This window comes from Pogonomyrmex barbatus, unplaced genomic scaffold (assembly GCF_055798465.1).
Source record: "Pogonomyrmex barbatus isolate J1 unplaced genomic scaffold, ASM5579846v1 scaffold2, whole genome shotgun sequence".
Lineage (NCBI taxonomy): Eukaryota > Metazoa > Arthropoda > Insecta > Hymenoptera > Formicidae > Pogonomyrmex > Pogonomyrmex barbatus.
Window position 1 is genome coordinate 17,473,128 of NW_028297116.1, and position 24,947 is coordinate 17,498,074.

The following is a 24,947-nucleotide window of genomic DNA, read 5'->3' on the forward strand; positions in this document are numbered from 1 at the left end:
ATTCTTTCTTTCTCTAACTAGTAGATCTGCATTGGATTTTCATGCTTCTTCATTATATGGCCATCAATATATAAATATACATTCAATAAAAACATAATTGCCAAATGTCATTATATTTTTACAAAAGATCTGAAGAATATATCAATACGTATCTTTCTTGCACATGACAAAATAATTACATTTTATTGAAAATTCCGAGTACACTTGCATGTATACACGTACGGAAGTAGGGGTAGGAGAAGTAAAAGGGATGGGAGGTGGTGGAAGTAACAATAACAATAACAACAACAACAACACAACAACAACAATAATAATAATAAGCCGGTCAAGTGAGCAACGGCAAGGCACACGGTCTCTTCGTCGGCGGGCCGCACTGGTTATTCGGTCCGCGAATAATAATCATAGCGGTCGCTTTCCTCCTGTTCGTTTCGGCACGGCCACCTCATTCTTTCTCTCTTTCTCCTTCACTCCTCTCGTGGATCTCCGCAGCGATCGCTGCATAGCAACAAGGATCAACCTCTCGCTCTATCCTGTGGGCCATGAGGAGGCCAGTCAGCCGCGAGTGCGGCACGATCGGCCCGTCCGGCCCGAGGACGGAAGGCATGCAGAAGAAGAGAGCAATTGAAGAGCGAAGAAGACGGAGTTACAAACGCGGTGCGGGGTGTGCCGGAGTGCGACAGAGAGGCACGCGAGACGACAGATGCGACGAAGAATGGACAAAGAGGATCTGAGGCGAGAGAATGAAAAGAACGAGAGAGAGAGAGAGAGAGAGAGAGAGAGAGAGAGAACGCGGGAAACGAGAGGGAAGTCTGGAGAACGCGTACAGGAAGACAGAGAACGATAGAAAATATAGAACGGGACGGAGAGAGATGTGCGAGAGACGACGTCACAGAGATACGCGTACCCCCTTTCGTCTAGACCACGTAAAACGCAACGGAGTGGTCCACCACCCACCGCAGCCTCTGTCTTTGGGGTCTTCTTTCCTTCGGTTTCTTTTTTCGCCCCGTTTTGCGTCTCCTATTTCGCATACCGATCACGCCGGATGACCCACCTTAATTTCAAAACACGTGATCGTTGACAGCTGTCAGACAGCGATGTGACGGAATCACGTCGCGACTCTCTCATTGCTCAGTACGTGCCTCCCCCTCCCCCTCCCCATGATCGCATTGCTAAATCATGTCGTATGTCCATTGGTGAACATGTAGCTGTCACCTCACAAAATTTGACACCAACTGAACCAGTGTGCCGAACACGTGTTCGTGCTGTTAGCATTTGGCGCCAAACAGCTAATATTCTTTAGTAAACATATTAGCTCTCTTCGTCTAAAGCGAAAGCTTCATACAGAATCAATATCTATATATTCGCGCCTTTTTACATCGCAAAATTTCTGCCGCAGTCTCTAATTGGAAGATTCCTTCTTTCTATTGGAAGGCAAGCAGTTTCGTTCTATATTCAAAATCATTATCATAGCATCATGAAATAATGATAATTTGCATGATATAGATTTCATATAAAAATTTTGATCTATAACTTTATAACTTTATAACTTTATAAAGAACTTTATAAAGAACTGTCTAATTATCTTTGAATATGTTTGAAAAATTAGCATAATACATGTCTATTGTGTATGATTTTATATCTGTCACTTTTGCGGTTTTATACACGGGATTTCCGCGATCTTGCACAGATAAAATCTATCCACCGCGTGCAGTTTATTCGCGTCGCAGATGGAGGAAATTTACGCCAAATGAGCGCAGCTGCGCAAAGTCAACGAGAGTATGATTCAACTCTCTCTCTACATGAATAATACACAAGATTATAGGCGTTCCTTTTGATTTCCGATGGCTTGTTGATCGTATCAAAACGGCAAAACGAAGAAATCGCTCAGGTATAAACAGATTTGCATAAATTTTTCTATGATCAAACGATATTCCTCACTTTCGTCATAATCACGCGTAGCATTTTTTATAATTAAACACACGACTTAATTGATTTATGCGGCCATTTGATGTCGCCGATCGCTATGAGAATTTCGAATAATCCATTTGCATAAATTTTTAAATTACATGTGTTACACTGATCACGATATTTTATTTCGCACGAGTAATAAACACATAATCTAATTTAAAAGATCGTGGAAAAGATCGCTTGAAGATGACTTTCCAGTTCTTCGTGTACAATAAAAAATAATATACCAATTTTATGTAAGAAATAAGTAAAAGGTATTTAGAATTATAATTCAAAATTAAAATTGCGTAACATGCTGTCAAGAATTGCAGAGAGAGACTGAAAGAGAAATTAGCAATGCGAATAAAATATCGTTAATAAAACGGCGCGAGACTCGATCCACTTGACGTTCACTTACTGATTCTTCACGGTATGTCGATCATAATATCAATTTAGAAGTGACTGATTCGATGGGAGAAGGTCCCAGGAGAGTGTCACGAGTCACGTGGACAGGCCAAGCCATATGGACGATGACGTCGCGAATTCGGCCAACTAGCAACAGCGGATGTCGATCCGCTCGCGCGCGAGTTCCTTTACCTGCCTCTTCCTCTCTCTCTCTCTTCTCTTGACCGGATAGAAATTTTTTTGTGTTCCATCGACGGACCTCCGCCTCCGTTTCTAGGAAAAGAAGACGTGAGATTTACAAACGGTGCGACTGACAAAAGGCGCCAAAGGGACCTTCTGCCTTCACCTATGAATAATTATCGCGACCCACTCGCGATATTCGCGTGCGACTAAGTCGGGACCCAAAGAAACTCGAAGAGCGAAACTAACGTTAGGTTCGGCAAGTTTATGGAAATGAATCGTGAAGACGTATGAATTTAATATTTCAGCGGATGTTTCATTGAGATATGACTTTATAATGATCACTACCATAAAATGTTACACAATTCCTTTCAACTCAACTCCGTTTTGCATAATTATATTATCGTACAATTAAGGAAATAAAGAAGGATCATAAATAAACACAAATTTTTCTTTTTCTTTTTTTTTTCACTTCAAGAGTTTATCATAAAAAAGAGATAAAATAATTTTTAAATTATATTTTAAATTAACGCATTTGCCTCATTTCGAGCTATAAAGAAGAGTCGGAGTTAAGCCCAAAGGGATCGACTCGGTATTAACTTTTGCGGCAAATATACGCCAGACGTACTCCAAATGGTATAGCAAATAATTATACACGATAGATAAGCTACATAATACGGCGCCAAATAGTGTGTAGTGCGTTTCAGCCGTTAGAAAGTTGCGACTAACATCGGAGGCAACGGTGGACGAACGTCGTTTGAAATCATGACTCGTCACTCGTCCAGTATTTCCGCTGATTAATACACGGCGATGTTTACACGCGCGTATGTGTGTACTCACACGTGCGAAATGAAGAGAGCGCGCTCATCCTCCATTATGATAATACTGCGATTCGCGTTCCGATACCGCCGAGGTGCATCGCAAGCAGATTTACATTGCACGATCGACGATCGTGGTGCATGATGCGGCGAACAATCTCGTCGTTCAACGGTGTCGTTCCATGTAAAATACGCAATGTTGCATACGTCATTGATGCAACGCGCGTCACGTCGCAAATAATAAATATGTCGCGTGGATCATCAATTTTTTTTTTTTTTTTAATGATATTTATAGCGCTATTCGTAATTCAATTCTGCGCACGTGGGAAATTTGTTATCAACTTTTTCACATCGTGAGTTTTATTATCAAGAATTATCAAGAACTATCGCGAGTAAATTTTTCTTTCGACGATCGAGAGTCGTTTACTCCCTCACTCATAACCCATCCCATCGTAATCAAATGAGAAATAGATCATCCTAGGTCACAGATAAGAGACACGTACGAGACAGGAGTGTCGGCGGAACGAAAAAGAAAAAAAGAAGAAAGCAAGAGAGAGAGAGAGACAGAGGACACAGGGAAGAAAGAGAGGGCGAAACCACTTTGTGACAAAGACGCTCGGGCGCAGCACAGCTGCCGCTCCACCAGCGAGTTTTATCGATCCAAGCAGGGGAGGTTTCTCCCCTTTGCTTTCGACCGTTCTCTTTCTCATTCCGTTTTCCTTAGACATCTCTATTTCTCTTTTCCCCTTTTTGTCGATCTCTCTTTCTCCCGTGCAGGATTACCTCTCGCTAGACGCCACCAACCGGAGTTTCAAAAGCAAATCTATAGTATAGGGGCAGCTGTTGTACATTCCGTCGTCCCTATCTTTCTTTCGACCCGTCCTTCTCCATCACTCCCTTCTTCTACGCTCTTTCCATCCCTCTTGTCGTTTTCTTTTCTTTTCGTGCTCCGTAGACGTACGTGCTCGCCTTTGCATGGTAATTTTACCTCTGTTGAGCCCCTTGTTCATGATTTGCCGAACATAATTGAGTTCAGAGTTCCTTTGGGAAAAATATAAGACATATTTTTTCAAAACTATAAAGAAATCGCCATAAACCTCTTTAGAATTTTTAATATAAAATGATACTGATTTTTTTTTATGTATTATATTTAACCGTATATATTTAACTAAAAAAAAACACATAGTGAAAACAAACGACGCGTGTACAAAAATATATCTGTTGTTCTAGCTTAAAAAGTAAGTTAAAAATGCAGGATATTCTCTTATACTAGGTAATTTCAAACTGGCAGTCTCAGAAATTGAGCGTCCGAACAGGTAGACGGCACTTTTATTTACACGAGAGTGCAATAAATCTATGCGGGTTTTAGATTACAGTCACCCCATAAAGTGCTATCTTCATGAAAGGGTTAAAGAGTGATTTGGTGGATACTGACAAGCACACGCGGTCCGGTTGTTACTATGCGAGATAAAATTCTGAAGAGATTAGAATATTTCTCTCAATTCATATCTCCGCCGGAAGCGGCGAGGCTTTGCCACTGCGACACTTTTCCCATTCAGAAACTGTTTCTCGGTTGCACAATCGTCGAACGATAGGTCTGTTTTTCTTTTTTTAGCTCAATCATTCTGAATGTGAATGTGCTTTTGTAATCATCTCGCGGTAAATTAAACCAAGACGAAATTAGTTATCGACTCGCATATTCTGTTTTAATAAACAGATTTATCCGTAGATAAGAACAATAAACGTCGAGATGTAATAAAAAGTGATTTAAATATATTCTGGAAAATTGTAGGATAACAATTTTAAATAAATATCAACATGATTGCAAAAATGGCGTCTCTTTCATGTTTTCTTTCTTTTTCTTAGTTACGAAAAAATAAGATAATGAAACAATATTTTGCCAACAGCAGAAAAATTATACTAATGATATAAGCAATTCAATTGGAAGATTCTTGTCGGTCGATGTTATTCTTCTTTCTTATCTGAACAATCTGCTCTCAAATCGGGCAAAAGTCTCGAGAAGTCATTCAAGAAAAACTATTAGTAACGACGAGTTCCTTCGATCAAGTTGCTTTTGCCTGATCAGAGAAGAGACTCTTTGCAAGATACGTATTTCGCGATTCTAGCAAACTCAAGAAACAAGTTTCCTTGTACGGATTTGTACGGGAAAGATACTATAGGTCTGCACCGATAAGTGTAAATAATAGTTGTATTCTCAATATATGTGATCAATATATGTGAAGATATTTTCTTAAGAAATTCTAAAATTCTGTATGTCTCTATAAATATTTTTTACGAATTTCTTATCAATATGTTGTTGAAGTCTTGTGTGTAAAACTTGCAAAGTGAGAATTTCGATAGAAAGATTTAAAGAGGTATGAATTATTTTTATTCTTCTACATCTTCTTATCTTCAACGATTTGAATTACTATTTATTTAAATCTATGGATATGTATTTTATGATTCCTCAATACATTTACGTATCAGGATTAAAGATTCTATTAGATACTTAAATGTAACTTAAAACAAAACTTTTTATGCTACATTTGTTTAAAAATATGCAAATATGTATTTTATCAATTACCTTAACGTTATCGTAAATTGTGATGCAATTATGTAAAGTACTATCGAGGAATAAATCTTTATTCATATCGAACCTTCGAATTTTGGATCTTCGGATCTACACTTTAAATGGTTTTTCGTCATTGCATACAACGCATAGCAAACAATGTATATACATAAGAATGCACTTGGAAGAGTAAAATGTGACATATCGTTTATATCCGAGTTCCAAAATAAACTTGGGAAAAACAGGAATTTGGCGCTGGGAAGAAATATTGTTACGGAAAGAAGCCTTGTCTAATTACCTATTCATCAAACAGTGTCGTATTCTAAATAAAATGCCTCGTGTTCGTTTCAGAGAAATGTAAAGAAATATAAAGAATAAGAAAAAAAACTAGAAGAACAGAACACATCGTTGCATCTTTTATTTGATTTTAATTGAAAAAAATTGAAATTTGAAAAAAATCGAAGATTTAATAGACAAAAAGTAAATTAATTAATCATTCAATTTAAAAAAAATGTTGCACTAATATTATTCTTAAACACAACACACTATTTTATTATTAATTTCAAGACGACAAATATTGTAGCTAAAGAAGGCGCAAATAAAGAAGACGATCATTCTTCGCGTAATTGACAAAGCTTGGACGCACAATAGACAGTGTTCGTTTGTGCAAGATGGACGAATCAAGTAAGTGACAATGAAATTCGACATGTAGTGAATGAGACGCGTTCATGCAATCCACTTTGTATTCACTCACGCGAATGCCGCTGCCTTGCAATGTAATTGTATTCTAACATACATGTGTCACACAACATGCGTTGCACTCACATAGATATAATATCGGATCTGATCAACAGACCTCTATTTATTTTTTAATGATACATGTATAATAAAAGATTAAAATTTAATATATTCAATTACGCAATATGTAATATTATATTAATCGAGATATTTTTATTGTTAACATCTTATATTGTAATAATTAATTTAATCGATGACTTGTTCGAAAATTTTAAATATCAACATCATTTTTAATTTCTACAAATTTATCCCTATATTAATATATCTCTATATTATTAATATAGCTCTAATTATTCTAAATCTTTATACTAGCAATGTATGCGTGCGTGTGCGTGTGCGTGTGCGTGTGTGTATGTGTGTGTGTGTGTGTGTGTGTGTAAAACCTATTATTAATATAACTCACAAAATTAATTTTTAAGTTTTTGTTTAATTTTTAATATATTCTATTTAATATATTTAATATATATTTAATATATTATTTTTAATATATTCTATTTAAGAGAAAAAAAAAAGAAAATAAAAAGAAACTAATAATTTTTCTATAAATTCTCTCCATTTCATTGTTTCGCATTGGAAATGATTTATAATCAGCTTTTTCTCGTATTGCTTTTCCTTTCGTTACAATAATCTGTTCTACGTGCAAACAATTCTTTAAATCTCTATATTACAAAAACATAACTGAGCATAAGGCGAATATAGAAACAAAGGAAATAGATAAAAAAAAATTTTATATAATAAAAATGGAAAGTTTACTCTTCTTGAGCATTTTTTTCTGAAAAATTGAAATTTTGATTTCTTCTCGCAATTGAAGTATACAGATATTTTTCTTCTCTCGATTGGCTCTCGTTATGACTATTCTGCATACCCACTGTGCATTTTTATTAGATAAAATATAAAATATGTGAGTTGTCCGAAATTGCGGAAGTATATTTTTACTGTTCATTCTTTATTCTTGTTTGATATTCTAATTTCACATAATAGAAACACTAATAGAATATTTCCATACTAACTTTCGTAACTCCTATTTCCATACTAACATAAAACATGCGGCTTTATTTTAGACTCTAAAATTTTTTCATATTTATTTCTTATAAGTTCTCGTTTTATCAAATAACGCTCTTCCTCAAGTGTATTTCTCAAGTTACCCTACGTCTTTCGTCCACTTATTCTTTCGGCTCTCAATATCTGCGTAGAATATTTGTGCCATTGTCTTCTTAGACGTCAACGATCGACTCCTTTCTTTCTCAAAGGAAAAGGAGCTACGGGACGATGAACACCTGTACTTTTTTACCTTAGGGTCACACGCTGAGACATTTTAAAATTATTTGCATATCCGTGCAAATTAACGACAAAAAAGGAAGTTGCATTGGTAATAGTTTCCAAATTACAAATTATCAATCTTTACAGTAATATATTTAACATGTCCTAAAAATATCTGGTGCTCATCAAAATTATTTGTTTTATTGCATTAATTTATTTTATATTTGCACATCAAATTTCTAAATCTGGAAAGACTTAAATTATTATTTTCTTTTCTTTATTACTATTTCATCGCTGACTAACTATGATTAGTTTTACTATCTATGGAACGATGATGCCTTCTTCATTATCGGTAAACTTCGTCAAAGTGTCTGCCTATGTGAAAAGATTTACTACAGATGGCTTACTACTTTATTTAACCGCACGACAGGTGCAACTAGCGATATCTCTTTTATGAATTTATGAATCAGACATCACACAAGTCCATCACTTTAATATCAAATTTATCGAGCCTATTAATCAATAATCAATGTTCGCGCTTTCAATCATTTTTCTGATTCTACTCATGAAAAATATTTGAATTAATAGCGTGACTCTGGTTAACAAAGCATGAACAAAGCAAAGAATTATTATTGATCATTCACGAACTGTATAGTACAACGAAATTTATAATATCGATGTAAAGATCCTAATGTTTATTAGATATAGCTCTCACGATAGATTAATATTCCATAATCAACGGATTATAACATGTTAGTGAGTTATTCTTTGCAGAATCCGATATGCCAGATATGCATCGGTATCATCCACTGTACAATTTAATGCATTTATCGATGTATCGAATCACGGGCTCATTCTTTCGTTCCAAAGATGCACAGCTTCGAGAAGATTGCGAGACTAAGGGTTCGTGTAATAATAAGTTTACTCTCATCTTTCAGAGGATACCCTTCCTACGTTTCCTTTTTTCTTTTTCGCTATATTAAACCGCGGAAAATAAGTACCTAAGCGAGACAGCCAATTTTACCAAGGCATATAATCTTCACCATCAATCAGCGAAAATCGTGATAAGAATATTTATTAATTGCAAATTTTTCTTAAAAAAAATCTGATAGTCTAAGATAATGTATTTTACAATGATTTCCTTATTTTATCGTTAACAAATTAAATCATACAGTTATTATAAATAGATAAATCAAATTAATTACAATATAATTCTAAATTTTATATACCATATTTAAATTAATTATATTACAATAATATATGTCGCACGTATAATGGCAACGTTGATAGATAAAAATGTACGAAACATTTTATTAATTTTATGTGAATCGTTTTCTCGACCGATTAAGAATACGTTTAAATCAATTAGGAGGTTTAATATATCTCAAAATGAGGATGCACCACGATTCGCAGAAGCTGGACGGCGCCTTTAAGAGGGACCATTGTTGGAAGGTAGAAGGTTGAGGCATTCGATTTAATGCGATTATCGAGACATTCCTGGTCTTTTTACCAAGACGACAGGCGAATTATCGTGAGATCGGGAAGAGGTTTGTGCCTGCAACTCGTTGCACACATGCCGGCGTTGGATATCCTACATGGCGAGTGTATATCTGTGCGAGTACATGAATAAAGTAGACAGGGAGAATTGGAAGAAATCGCAATACTGATAACTATCGATCGTACGACTACGAGTTCGTATCGAACACAAAGATGCCATGGCAAAGCTCGTATGTATATTCTCGGTGGACATCCTTTAGATTCCAAGAAGAATATTACACGGGAGAAGAGTTCGCAAAATTTAAATTCTTTACTATCTGATGCAAAAGGTATATATGTATAATTAATCTTTTGCCTAATACCTTTTTAACAATTTATTCACGTCAAAATAATTTTAATTCTATTCTATTTTTTGACACAGAAAATGGGAAATATAAAATAATAATAGACAAATTTTATATTTATATACGAGAGAGAGAGAGAGAGAGAGAAAGAGAGAGAATTGTAATAGAAAAATATTCCTCTTTTTCTAAACTATCGTCTAATTACCTTTCTTCAATTTTCCGGAAAAAGAAAAATAAGATAAGGTTCTTTTTTAAATACATACAAAGAGAATGTAACAATTAATCTTTGCTGAAAGGAAACAATAGTTCGATTTCAAGACGTTAACTCTCATAACAAGGTGTTACCGAAATTAGTACAAAATTAACAATGCAAATAGACATGGGAATTGTCGTGTGCCATGCATATCGGCACGCGTGGCTTATTCGCCCGTACTATTTTACTCATGTATAAAACGGTCTCTCCGCTGTCCGTTGTGTCGGACTGCTTTACGCTTCGCGAAGCGTGCGGTGAGAGGGAGAGAGAGAGAGAGAGCTCCCGGTTGGGACTCGATGCACCTGGCCAGGTGCTACATAGCAGTGGGTCAATATGAACATATGACGATACTACCGCCGCGCAGGGACCGCTGAACGGGAATATAAAACGCAAAATAATAATAAACGAGCGGGCGGGAACCTCTTCCTTGTTCGCACTCGCGGCTTGTAATCCTGCGTATATACAAGTCTATTCTACTCCGATATTAAATAAATTCGTCATTTAAGAAACGAGACAAGCCAGGAAACAAGTTGTAACTATTAAATAAGGATTTTCTCAATTATTTATGGAAAGTAACATACATAACGTATAATTAGTAATTTACCATTTTATCTCATAAATTAGAACACACTTGCTAATATTTTAAGAAATCTTCCCAATTCTCGGGGAAAAAAAAAAAAAATATTAAAAATTGTCAATGAGATAAATTCTTTTACGATTCTATTTCTCTCTGTCTCTCTTTTGCAATGTTTTAATAGTTTTTCTTAAAGAATTTCGAAAGAATCTGTTTACAAAGGTTACATATCGCCAATTTAGCAGCGCCGATGTTGAGATCGGAATTACGCGACACTGAAAAACAAGCCAGTCATCTTCGTGTCGATTCGTTTCTTTTCAAACACAAAACGGAAGACTCGCTCGACCGGATTCTAGCGCGTCCCTTGTGAAATTGTCAAGGCACCCACCGGAAAAAGGGGCTATACGAGGAACCTTCCTTTTCACAGGAAACACCCGCACCAGACGTGGTCGACGACGTTAGACGGCCACTCAACGGACCTTGCATAGCCGTTGCTAATTAGGGAACAATTCCTTCCTTCCTTCCTTCGAAAACCGTCCTTCTTCCTTGCGAAATTATTTTCGTCCGGTTCGTGAAATTAATTCTTCCGAATCATGAAATAATTATAAACAGACAAATATCACTTTCAGAAGCGAATATTTTTTTTTTACTTTAAAATTATAATTTATTAATATTAATATTTAAAATATATTCTGAAAAAAATATGCAAAATATTAAAAATGAGGTAAAATTAATATAATTGATGAAATTCATCGAATACAAATTAAAAGAAGTGTTTAAACTTCGAAAAACTAATTGTTTTAATTTTAATGAGATTGAAGTGAGTAATCGCCGACTGTGTTACGGTTTTAGTCATGCGGTTATGCGGTAATGCATCGCCGACAGAAACGGTCGAGAGAGGAAAGGTTCGTACATTCGTTCTCATGAACAGTCATACCGTGTTCTACCTCAAACTTTTAACGGCGTCTCATAAGGCTGTCCGAAGTTAAAAATGCTGACGTAATCAGAGAAATAGTAAGAAACAGTAAAATAAAATCGAGTTCGAATTTTCTCAATTGCGAATCTATGAGAATCTAATCCCGATAAACAATAATGCAATTTTTAATAAAAATTTTCATTGTTTTTTTTAAATTTGCAAATTGTAGGCGTGACACGTAAATAAAACGGAAGAGTAACTTAACGTCATATTCTTTACGAAATTTGAAATTTCACTGCATTATTTAAGATTTAATTTATGATATATATATATATATATATATATATATATATATATATATATTGCTGCCCTTATCTCTGCACTGATAATCCTTTAATCACTGCGATTAAAACGCTTCTCATCTTTTTTTTTTATTCACATTACACGCTCGCGGTTTGGCATTGTCTCTGTCGTAAAAGATTAAAGGGCTCTACCCGCCCTTTGTTTTAATGCCAGATACCATAATATATTCGCATTGTTCTCTCTGTGGCCGGTTTTCGCCGCAGGCTGATTCGCGATCCAGAGAAGAAACGAGCTCTGGCGCAGCTCTTTCTGGATGTGCAATGAGGAGAGACGGGGCTTTCGCTCTGATATATCGTCCGCCAGACGATTTTGGTAGAGAGCATTAAAACACAACGTCGCATATTCGCTCGCAAACGTTAATGTTGACTTCTTGCAACGCACCGCGATTTGAATTTTATTTACGATCCGACCGCCTTTCGTATCGCTATTTCTTACGCCGTCTCTTAAAAACTCAATCATCGATATTTCTCTTCGAGATATTACTCAATTAAATCAAAAAAAAAAAAAAAAAATCGAATAAAAAAATCACCTGTAACTCCAGTCGTCGACAATAAATTTAAGAAAGGTGTCAAATGCAAATTCACGCGATACGCGGTTATACGCCTTTTTAAACGATAATCCGTCAGAGATTGATGGGATGAAATCTCGGTACGTGTCACGGCGAGACTCTACGATTACGATGTTTCAACGATGGTCGTTGACATATCACGTTCTGAAAGGTTCTTAATGCGCCCGTTCGACAACGAGCCTTCGCAAGTTATTATCTTATAAGCGCGATGCAATAGGCGTGCAAGTCGACAATGCGCGTTTCATCGTGGTCGTACGTTCCGCGACGATAAAGAATGGCAATGCGGATGTATGGTCGGCATTGGCTTTGACACGAGCGCGAACACAGGCCTCGCTATCGTTTCGCGCGCAACAAAGGATCTCGAGGTATGCCACTTGCATCCGCTATTACAATCTAACACGAGGAGGAATGCAATGCATCGTTCGTCCGACGAGGAGAGAGGAGGAAGGAGAGAGAGGGAGAGAGGGAGGGGGAGAGAGAGAGAGAGAGAGAAAGAAGAGTGCACGTGTGTATTGGAGGGACGGCAGGTAGTCTTGGCGACGACGGGAACGAGAAAGCACGTACATCATTGTCACCGATTCTTCACGCCGTCGTCTGACTGATTTCCGCGAGTAAATCATCGTGTTTGCTTCGCCGCTTTGGCTCGAAGCTCATATTCAAGTTTTATGGACGTTCAGCGAAACCGCGCGCGGAAATATAATGAGAGCATTTGCGCGGAAATGACACAACATGCCGCGGAATATTCATAAATGTTACATAAAGTTGGAGTGCCGGTCGTAAGTCCCCGTGGAATTACGAGTCATATTTTACGAGAGAAATTCTTGGGTCGAGATACGAGGAAGATATTTATGTCGCTACGATAGCATATCGTTTAATTATCGCAAATTTTTTAAATATTCATTTATAATGTGTCTCTATATATATATATATATATATATATAATATATATGTAATATATTATACAATAATTTATTAATATAAATATTATATATATTTATATAAAATAATAAATTTTAAAAAAATTTTTCTAAATATATTTCATATTATATAAATTTATATTTTTTATATATTCTATATATATATATATTTATATAATATGAAATATAATATTTAGAAAAATTTTTTTTAAATTTATTATTTGTTATTGAACCTGATCTAATTTAATATTACCTTGATTTTTTAATAAATATGCATGATAAAATACAAAGCAAATAGCTGTACTAGATGCAACATTTCTGATTATGCCAAAACGTATTCCTCGTGCGAACATCGCGATATGGATTTGGAATTGTTACGTATGAGATGAAAATATGCAAAACGCGCAGAATCTCATCATTGAGGAACATCCGTCAAATTCTGCACACTGTCGACGGGTCTCGCTTATCTTCAGCCTTAACGACCCACGAAGCAATTATCCTTCGCGGCGGCTCAAAGCCAAAATGACGATAAATCAACGTCAAAGTAATGATCTCACAATCGAAACAATTACCCGACCGCGATTCGATTTCGTGCGCGCGAACTATGCGAATGCCAATTTAGTTGAGGAAATCCTGGAACAACTGGGCTATCGATTATCGCTGGCTGATAATTAGTCGTCGTGTATCTGCTCTCGCGAGAATTACGAGCGACGACGAGGAACCGTCTACGAAAAGGAGCGAAACAGCATCCTTAATTACGGGTTCCAACGCCTGATGCAATGCGTAACGTCACAGATCGCACGATATGCCATTGGTTTCATAGGGTTCTAACAGAACGATTAACCACGTGGCGAGATCATTAATTAATTATGTATATCATGGCGAAGGTGACGCACAATTGAGAAGCATATTACGTCTGAATCATGTTGTATCACAGCAATAAAATATTAAATTTTATAAAAAAACAAAACACAATGTGAAATTCAGATCGACTGTGAGGAACTGTTGAATTGCTTGAGCTAATAATTAAATCGCGTTATAGTTCATGTAATAATTATATCGCATTGAATTATTTTTAGAAATATGTTCAATGCACACTTTCAATTGCTCTCTCAAAATATAAATGTTAAAAATATTAAGTCTATTCTCCATATATCAAGAACGATCAACCACGTGATGAGATCATCAATTAATTACGTGTATCACGACAAAGGTGACGCATAATTAAGAAGCATATTATGTCTGTCTGATTTTGAATTATGTTGTATGACAGATATAAAGTATTAATTTTATAAAAAAACACAATGTGAAATTCAGATTGATTATGAGAAACTATTTGAATTACTTGAGCTAATAATTAAATCGCGTTACAGTTCATGTACAATAATTATCACATATTGAATTAAATTATCTTTAGAAATATGTTAAATGCACATTTTTCATTACATAATTTTAACCTTTTTTTTATAGATAGTAGAATATATGGAGAGAGTATAAAAATAAGAAAGAAAATCGGCAACTTTCTTATTATTTTTAATGTTTTTCAGCAATAAAAAATAAAAAAATAAACCTCTTGCTCAAAATATAAATGTCAAAAATACTGAATTAATTCTTTATATATCAAAAGATAATTGTCTTCAAGTTAGCAAATACAATTCTTGATATACTCTAGATCTAAAACTGCAAACGTAATGCTGATCCTTGGTCAACAGTTATTTTTTTGTCGTTCGCGCATCCCGAGCTACTGTAGATTATCATTATTCAATTAGGACGAGAGATACATATAGCATTAAATAAAAAAGTAAGCCAGTCTCGTCGGATACCGATGGCAAATTATGAAGTTACGAGATAAACGAGAGGAACACGACTCTCGACGGAATGCAACATGCATTACTCCCGCGAGTATCGAATACGAGAGCCCTGAGAAATGTAACACACACACACACACACACACGGTTCTTTGAAGCTGCGATATTTTGCATCAGTCATTGACTTTACTGTGAGTTTTCTCACGAGTGCGTTGCTACACAGAAAAACAAAATTTATATTAAATCAAGATAAATATTCTCATATCTAAACAAGAATATTATAATCTTCTTAAAAGACTTTTAGTCTTGATTTTATTGAATTTGTATTAATTGCAAGTTACTTACTTTTGTTTAATTAAAAATTTTGAAGATTACAATATTCCTGCTTACACATTGTCTTGATTTAAAATTAATTTTTTTCTGTGCACCATTGAAATTCAGTCGTCTTCTCAATTCTCGTATTACAGCTTTTAAGAAATCGCTAAGTAAAGAAAAATTAATCATCAATTTGTTCACGTTTGATCATTCAAACATACGCTATAAGAAAGTAATCGACTTACCTTGACGAAGGAATGAAATTTGATTTTGCTCGGCGATACAGGCGGGCTGTTCGGCTGTGCTGGAACATGCAGCAAATTTTGTACATCCAACAGGCACCCCTTCCGGACGTAACGTCTGCTCTTAGGACTCGTCGGTACATCCTCCTCGCACTTCGCCTTCTTCGCTAACTTCATGAGCCACAGATTTTCCTTGATGGCATGTTTACGCATGATAAAGCTCATCCTTCGTCCATTGGCGCAAAAGTCGTTTTTGCAAATTCTACCCCATGCTCTGGAGACCATACTGATCGAGCAGAGATCTTGGGGCGAGAGAAGCGACAGGATTTTCGATACTACGTTCAAATGATTGCTCTCCTCGCCGAGGAGAGACAGGAAGTCCACCTTCTCCTTTCCCGTGTAGTCTAAAGTAGCCCGACGGCTCTTCCGCAACGACGCGGACAGACCGCGATGACTGAAGTCCAGCTTCTTGGGCTTGATTTCGGCCGCGGCGGCCAGATCCGTGATGCGTAGGTCGCGCAACTTGCGATTCTCCGCCGACGTTATCGCGGGGCTGCTCCTCGTGCAAATCGGAGAGATCACGATCTTCGGAATCAGGACCTTGAGTCTAGGCGGCGTCGTGATCTGCTGCGATTTGCCCCGCGGCGTATGGACTAGCTTCATCTCCACATCCTCCTGGATCGGCTCCGAGGCCACGTAGGACGAGGACGGCACCGCCGGCGACGGGGGTGGCGAAAACATGTCGAAGTCCGTGGACGCGGGGGTGACGGGCACCGTGGTTCTCCAGTTCCTCTTGTTTCTGAGAACCTTGTCGAACTCATCGTTGGCGCAACTCGGGGTGGAGTGCACCAGGCTGAGACTTTGGTTGACGCTCGCGCACGACGGCTCCAGCACTGACTCCTGCTCCGCGGCGGGGCTCTCGGAGACGAGGAAACCGGACTCCGAGCTGTTCAGCAAATGGGCGTACTTCGAGCGGCGCCTCTGCGTCTTCTCGCACTGGAAAGGATCCGGGCGGTACCTGCAATACTTCTTGGCGGTGAACAGGGCGCCGGTGGACGAGCGAGTCCTGCAGCCGGCCACCTTTGGGGTGCAGCCGCTGGTGTGCGGCGTCACCATGGACAAATAACCGCTGTCGACGCTGTCGTGGGAGCTGCGTCCGCTGCTGTCGACGGAGACGCTTTGCGTCTCAACGATGTGCATGCTGTCAACGTCCTCCATCGTATTCGGGACGATGTCGTTCATCCGACCGATGAAATTCAGACTCGAGACGCTCGATTTCCTGTATTCGACTACCTAGCCTTTTGTTGGACACCACGTAAACGGTACATCCCAAGCGGCATGTCGAGCGGGACTCTCGTCGCCATCGAACAGCGAAATCGACAACCCCCCGTTGTGTGTCCCGAGTTAGCCGAGAAACGTCACTTTATTATTTGCACGGGCAAGTACAGGCAACGAAGAGTTCACGCTTGTTTATTAACTTTGGCGACCTTTCGAAACGGTTCACTTCACAGTCGCCTTCCGTTTATCGCGGAGATAAGATACAGTAAATGTCACACTTTTTGTCCTGCTCACAGGAGACAGGTATGTATACAAGTCATTAGGAGACTTTTAACGTGTCAATGTTTAATCTTTATTAAATCTCGACGCGTGAGGCGACATATCTTGACACGATAAATCACGGAGGGATCGACGGGACGTCGGCCGCACGTGTTGCTTTTCGCACATTTCTTCACACTTTCTCGCTCGCACCACTCACGGATCGTTTGTTTTTCCCACACGGGAGAAAGGGACGAGTTGTGTCCTCGGAACGCGTCGACGTTTCGATCGAACCTCCCTTTCCGCGTTAAATCGCGCGACGAAATGTGTCATTCCGTGTCAATCGCCGAGATCGCGTCCCCCGAGACGTACCTACGTCGTGAAGTTCGGCGAGAATGCGCCACTCTTTTGGCACTTTCCCTCGACTCCCGTGTTGACACTCGCGTCTTGCTTCGCGCTGTACTCACGTGTGCGCGGGAAACGCGCGCGCTTCATGCCCGCCCGGCGCCTCTTTCCTTCCCTTTCCACTCGCCCCTTCTGCCGCGCTCGCCGACGCCGGCAATCCGCGAGCGCATGGAGAAAGGTCACCCCTCCCGCGTGCGCGCACTTCGTAAACAACAGGCCACACAGAAACGGAAGGCTGGTTTCGATCTTTTCACCGCGAATGATTTTCTTCGCGCGAACTCGATGGCACAACTTGCCGCTTCGTCGTCTCGATCGTTCCTCGACATACGCGTCTCGCACCCTCGACCAATGTCACTGAACGGCGCTTGGGGGTGCGCGCGACTTAGGGAGACATGCGCACGCACCCGCTCTCCCTCTGCGTATACCCACACGCGTCAACGTTCTACCGACACATTGAACATCGTCGCATATAATTCGGCTCTCACCGTGTGCTCTCCCCTCCCTTTGCCGCCAATCGACGCCACGCGCGTCACTCGGCGAATCACATGTGCCGTTTCGTCCCGCCGTTTCGTTGCCAAGCGGCACCATTGGTCGAATCGTGCCGCGCCGGATGCTGCAAGCATATGGAGCTTTTGTTGCCGGGGAGATTTTCTTTCCTCTTCGCTCGGCCCCTCTTGAATTCCGGCGCGACGCTACGCAATGTGTATCGCGCGACCTTTTTGAACGATGCTGCTCGAATCATACCCCCACTTCCCCACTTCCCTCACCTTATATTAATGTAAAAAAATAAATGATGCAATTAGAAAAAAAGCTAGTAAAATTTTAATTAAAATTTTAAATTTGCATCAATTATATAGCGAAGAGAAAAAAGATTATCTATCTAATTGCTTGTTTTATACAAAAAAAACACGATAAATTTATATTATTAAGAATCTTGTAATTTTAGGAGGAATTAAGGAAGGCACTATACATAAAAATATGATGATATTATATATAATAAAAATTATAAAATTTAATAATTGATTAAATTATTTATTATAGAATATATTTAAAATTAAAATTATATATGATTTTAATTTTGTGCTGTGATCGATTATTTTTTCTATTGAAAATGACTCACTATTTATTCACTATGCTACTAGCGCCATCTATCGATAGTCTATGTACCAAAATAAGATTGCTATTTATTGAGCCACAAGCTACAAGTCGGTTTCGAATCGAATATTGTATTGACGGTGATTCTTTCCTTTTCAGAAAGATTTACTGTAAGAATTAAATTAATTATTAGCTTAATAATTTTATATAATTAAAATGGAATCCAGCAAATCCGAATCTACTCCGAAACAAGCCATGGTATACATCTGCGGAGGTAAGAAGTACATGTGTAATGACTTCCTAACCTCATTTCCTCGAAAACAATCTTCAATTCAGTATTTAAGTGCTATTCTTGATTAATTAGTTATATATAAATATATTTTTATATCTTATTTTGATTTTTTTTTAATTATATTATTCATATTGAAATTGTCAAATTGTATTTAAACATTTTTCTAAGTATAAGAGAAATTTCTCGATTAAATATGTAGAATGAGAGTTATGAAAAACTACTTTTGTTTCATATGATCAAGTTTTAAATTCTTATTATTTCAGAGTGTCATCACGATAACGAGATTCGTCCCAGAGATCCAATTCGATGCAGGGAATGTGGATACAGAATCATGTACAAGAAACGCACAAAAAGACGTATCCTTTTTATCACTTCTTTAATTTAATATTCTTCAATGTAATTCATTAAAGTTGAACATCAAGAAATTTTCCTTAATCTTGTTTCTAGTTGTTGTATTTGATGCACGATGAATATAGAATAAATGATATATGTGATACAACAAATGACGAATATGTGATACAAGATTAATTTCCTCTGAATTTATTAGAATATTTTAATATAAAGATCATTTAAGTTTTAATAAAACAGTATTCAACATTATTTATTGGAAATTAACTTTTTATTCCTATTCCATATTTCCCATTTTCCAGAACTTGTATTATTCCAGCAAAGGTTTGCTTAATGATCAAATGAAATATGCATTTGTTTACGAATCTCTTTATATAACTTGCGTCATAGTCTAAATCTAATGAATATTCTGCTACTTGAAAATTCATATATATGTATATATGTGTGCATGTATCGATTCAGAATGTATAATATACAAGATACTTTAATCAAGTTCCTTCTTTTATTTACAATAAATAAAAATTACATTCTCATCAATGTTCATCAAGTTCAACAGAATTCACAGAGTCGGGAAGAGAAATGACGGTGACACTGGCAAAACTCATTGACATTATTACCATAAATCCCCTTGTCACTTTCTCAAATATACGCTTATAAAATTTTCACTCCGGTCCCATTATCTGATATATATATATACATATACATATACGGGTGTATGCCCGATACGGTTGGTTTTAATCGGAAAAGTTTCATGACAAGGAAGCAATTTGTCGACGTATTTTACGCAAAGACGAGATATTCCGATTTTTTTCTCGTCTCCCTCGCGAAAAAATATTTATAAAATCTTAAGGATCCTATAATACATATAAAATACTATGCCGCCAGGTGTTTACTAATGTCACCGTTCACACGCTGTGCGTATACAAAATTTAAATCATCTCATAAAGATATGGAGCGGAGCGGGGGAGAGGGGGGGGGAGCCTTTTCTCAGAGACGCCATGTGAAATTGGGCGACGAGACAGCCGACTTGTCTCCGTAAAATATAAATCGGTGTAAAATTCATCTAAACCGTACAAGCTCGACCTTTCTTTTCCTTTCCTTTCCTTCTTTCATTGTCCGCAAAATCTAATACTGAGTCTGGAAGAAGCCAAGCCAACTTTTTTTTCATAAAAATCGTAACTGCGTGCGTGCAGATGCGCGCCCTCGATAAAATAAATATGTCTCTGCTTCCTTTTTTTTATCAGATACGCTTGTACTTTTGTTTTAGGATATTAATATTCGGGATATTCGCTGTGTGGTTCCTTCAGTATTCTTATCGCGATACAGACTACTTAATCGAATATCGTAAAAAGTATATCAAGTCATCTTAACATCCGAATTATTAGACTGTACATTATATATGTATATAATAATAGTGTACGCATATACATATAAATAAAGATACCAAAATACAATTGAAACGCATATTTGTGAATTACATGGTCGAATCTGTTCCAAAATGGTAGAGTGATAGAATAATGTCGTGTTCAGTATCAGAAACTGACCGACTTTTATCTCAAAATAGAAGACTTGGGAGAGACACTGATAGCATATTTAGACATGGAAATTATTATTAATCACGCATACTGTTGTATCGACAGATATTTTTTTTCCACAATTTAAATTGAGTGTATGTGTCTAATTAAGAATTATATTTTATCGATTTCTTAAATCTGATGGAGTATATGATGAAATATCTAATTGCATTCGTCACATTTTACACTAAGCTAATCTCACGAATTTATCGCTCCATCGTCGGAGCATCGTTTTTATGGATTTTTATGATTTACGAAACGAATTTACGTACGCAAAAAAAGCATCTGTCAAGGAGATCGTTTCGGTTCGAAATTATGCTCAAAGTGTCGATCTCTCCGACATTTCATCTCAAGATCATTTCGTGATATCTTTTCTCAACAATTGGAGAACATCGCTCAAATTACGTACGTTCAATCGCTTGATAACGCGACAACGTCAGCGAAACCGCGGAAGATCGATTAAGGAGGAATAAAGCAATTGATTCAGTTTTTACGTAATTTATACGTTTTAAGAGCCAACGCGCGAGATCCGTGCAATCGGAACATGTCGAACGTGCATAACTTTGCGCGTTAACACTCGGGAATTTGAATCGCGGCTACGCAATTTTGCGAACGCGGAAGTAACCAAGTCTTCCGGCCGACGTGATGATGCGCGAGGACGATATCCCTCGTTGTTCGCGATCGCGAGCGGGACACGGGGGGGGGTGAGTAAATCTAGTAAACTTGTACCACATTTGGATGCCGAACGACAAGACGCACAAGTCGTCCACAGTCTCCGGATTAACATCGGGAGAACGACGGATCTGATATGTATACGACACGCTCGCTGTGTGTAGGCTGGAAAATACATGATACCTCTACGGACGACAACATTCCGAAAATATATATATATATATATGTATGTATGTATATGTATATATATATATATATATATATATATATATATATATCGCAATATGAATCTACAATTTGGAAAAGTACACTCCCTCGAAATCACATATAAGTACGCATGCAAGTAGCCAAGAGAAAGAGATATATGTATATATATATATCTATACATAAGATGCATTCCATTTGACGCTCTCAAGATTCTTAAGTTAACCCATGTACAATTCATGCTATTTATGTTCAAGATTTGCAATTTATTATTATATAAGATTTGAAAACAGATTGTGATTATAGATTATAGATTATATAACGAAGCGAAATTTTTACGAAAGTAAAAGGCAGGAATAAATTGCGCATAGTTCAACATTAGAACTTTAGAATTATTTCATCTTTGTTGTTTCAAGACGATTAAACAAATGATGCCTATGAATGTTGTGGGCGTCAAATGGAATGTATCTATAGTGCGTTTAGTTTCGGAAAATATCGCATTTTGCGGGTGAAAGAATCGCCATTTAATGTCAGAGGTAAATTCCGAAAGGCGTATCCGTTCCTCTCAATGAATCCCGTCGAACGCAAATTGTTGGCTTGGCATTTCGGGTGCGTGCACACGACGTGTGTACACATCATGGAAGCTCGTACGTAGTTACGCGCGCGGTTGAAGTCGACAGAATTACAGACAATAGATATACATCCAAAAAATGCTATGTTAGACTACGCTATACTGATATCGTTTAGTGACATCACTCGGACTGGACCTCATTGTATACCTGTGCAGTCGTTCATTCTATCATATTCATACATTTTTTTTTTTCCTTATCCTGAGCTCAAGCACACTTAATTAGGTACAAACCATGATAACCGGAGTCTGATTATGCGGAATAGGAAAGATATTCTCGTGCTTGAGTGAGATATTAAAAACTGCGTTAGATAGACAATTATAAGATACGATAGCTGTCGCTCGTGGAAGGTATGTGGCCTCTTCAAGCTACTGGTTCCTTCACTGCAGTTATTGTAAAGACATCATTGAGAAATCGAGTGAATTTATGTCTCACGCAGAAATACATAATTTAGTCGGCTTTATTATTATATATAATAATATAATTATATATAATTGTATAGATAATAATAATTGGTTTCGGCAAGAAAGTCCATTTTCACTTTTGAATGTGAATAGAACTGCAGTGAAGAAACAAGAGGCTTAATCATCTTAAACAAAATCAGCGAATCGGTCCCTCAGAACATAACAAGTAAAATCAAACATGATTTTAAAAATTAACTAATAATATCAAAATATGAAGGTAATTGAACTTATCAACGTTTTAGATAAAATTAAAATTATCAGAATGCTTGTCATATAACATACTTACAAGAAAATCTTTTACAAGAACAGAGAAACTAAAGATTCTGCCGTGTGAATTAAGAGCAATTAAATTTACAGATAATCTGAGTAACCGACATAGCTTCTCTTCATCTCTTAAAACTATAGAGACTATATCATCATTTCTTGTTATATTATACATAAATATATACAAACAGATTTTTTTCTTATGTCAACAATAATTCTCATAATAGTTCATACTAATATCATACAAATATGTGTATTTGTGTGTATGTATACGTTGTATATATGTATAAGCTTCATATATATCAATTTAAAGTATAATAATTTGTAATATTAGAATACTCTTCAACATGTCGAAAGTAACACATTTGCGCCTTAAATACAGAATCACATACCAATCCATTGCACCCCATGCTTATTACAAGAAACACTATTGTGTATAAATATTATAATCAGATACTCGAGTAATGATTTTTTTTTCTTTCTTTTTTGCTTTACTCGTTATACATGCCGGTTTCGAGAGGAAGAATTTAAAATCTAAAGAAAGACTATACAAATAATTATGTCATATTATGACTGTTTGCAACAGACAATTATAGAATTGATTGACAATTATAGAATTGTAACAGCAGAAACATGCTCGAGACCATACATCTCATTGTTTAATATGTATTTCATTACATGTACATTAGTATTCATGTGATATTATTATAAATCTATATTTTTTATGCTTGGATAATTTTTATAAAGTCCTCAGAGACGTTCGAGAAACATTTCGTAACGGCAACGTAAAATTAAACTCATATTCACGCGCAGCTTCTTAATAATGCACGATTTGTTTAAATTTTTTGCAACATTAATTCAAGAAACACAATTTTTTTTCAAACATAAAACATTATCTACCAAAATAGGTATTTAGGACAAACGAAACCTCGCATCGAGATATCTTTGTGTGTGATGCATTTCGTATATAATACATTGTCATAACCGCGACTTCTCTAAATAATATGGCAAATACCACCCGAAATATTCTTTAGCACGCTATATCATTTTGGCACTATGTATCCTCTATCCTTTGTCTTTTGTGATCTTCTTTCACTGCGGATTCCTCTATAATTCTTTTTTGAGTATTCTCTTTTTCCCTGCTACACTTACCCGCACTCCTGTCTCCGTGAATATTTGTACTAGGATCCATCTCAATATTATGTTCAACAAAACAATGTACCTGTAACTCGTTTACAGTACGCATAGATACGGGGCAAACTTGGCACTTGTACGATTGTAAACTGTCCTCCGCCCTCGCGTCTTCTGTTGAGACGACCGTCGGGATCGGTCGCTGCTCTTTAACGGCGTAATCGCGTCTCTGCTGATTAAACTGAGGGCTGCGAAGACGCACGTCGTTAATGGCTTTTGGTTTCTCAGGGACGATTGACACGTGATATGGTCGGGAGATGCTCGCATCCGTCGTCGTTTTCACGTATTGCGCGCGGAGCGCATGCTGCGATATAGGCTCACCCTCGTCCGACGAAGTTTCGCTACCACTCACGACTGGTCCGGGCAGAGCTTCTGACTCCCACTGCGCGATCTTTGCCGGATCTTTCTCGCATAATCTTTGAGCCAACATCTATCGAGCAAGACGCGAAAAGTTCGTTTTATCGTAACGTTTCCTTTATCCATATTTAGAAACTGCGCG

The 24,947-nt window shown here is 37.2% G+C and overlaps 3 protein-coding genes across 6 annotated transcripts in view; 1 reads left to right on the forward strand and 2 right to left on the reverse strand.

Annotated features, from left to right (window-relative positions):
* Positions 1 to 18,224, reverse strand: part of LOC105434218 (uncharacterized) — a 39,302-nt gene extending 21,078 nt beyond the window's left edge. The window contains exon 1 of the mRNA XM_011649875.2: positions 15,778 to 18,224. Coding sequence (XP_011648177.1) covers positions 15,778 to 17,016 — 1,239 coding nt within the window. The 5' untranslated portion in view covers positions 17,017 to 18,224. The remainder of the gene's footprint in view (positions 1 to 15,777) is intronic.
* Positions 18,225 to 18,875: 651 nt separating this feature from the next.
* On the forward strand, positions 18,876 to 19,702 carry Rpb12 (DNA-directed RNA polymerases I, II, and III subunit Rpb12). Its single transcript, XM_011649876.2, has 3 exons — positions 18,876 to 19,084; positions 19,366 to 19,458; positions 19,550 to 19,702. The coding sequence occupies exons 1-3, from the start codon at positions 19,027 to 19,029 to the stop codon at positions 19,570 to 19,572; spliced, it is 174 nt and encodes a 57-aa protein (XP_011648178.1). The 5' UTR covers positions 18,876 to 19,026; the 3' UTR covers positions 19,573 to 19,702.
* A 231-nt stretch (positions 19,703 to 19,933) lies between these two features.
* shn (zinc finger protein schnurri) overlaps positions 19,934 to 24,947 on the reverse strand; it is a 31,010-nt gene continuing 25,996 nt past the window's right edge. For all 4 annotated transcript variants that reach the window (XM_011649877.3, XM_089076210.1, XM_089076212.1 and 1 more), the window contains exon 8: positions 19,934 to 24,878. In XM_011649877.3, the coding sequence (XP_011648179.2) occupies positions 24,312 to 24,878 (567 nt within the window). In that variant the 3' untranslated portion in view covers positions 19,934 to 24,311. The remainder of the gene's footprint in view (positions 24,879 to 24,947) is intronic.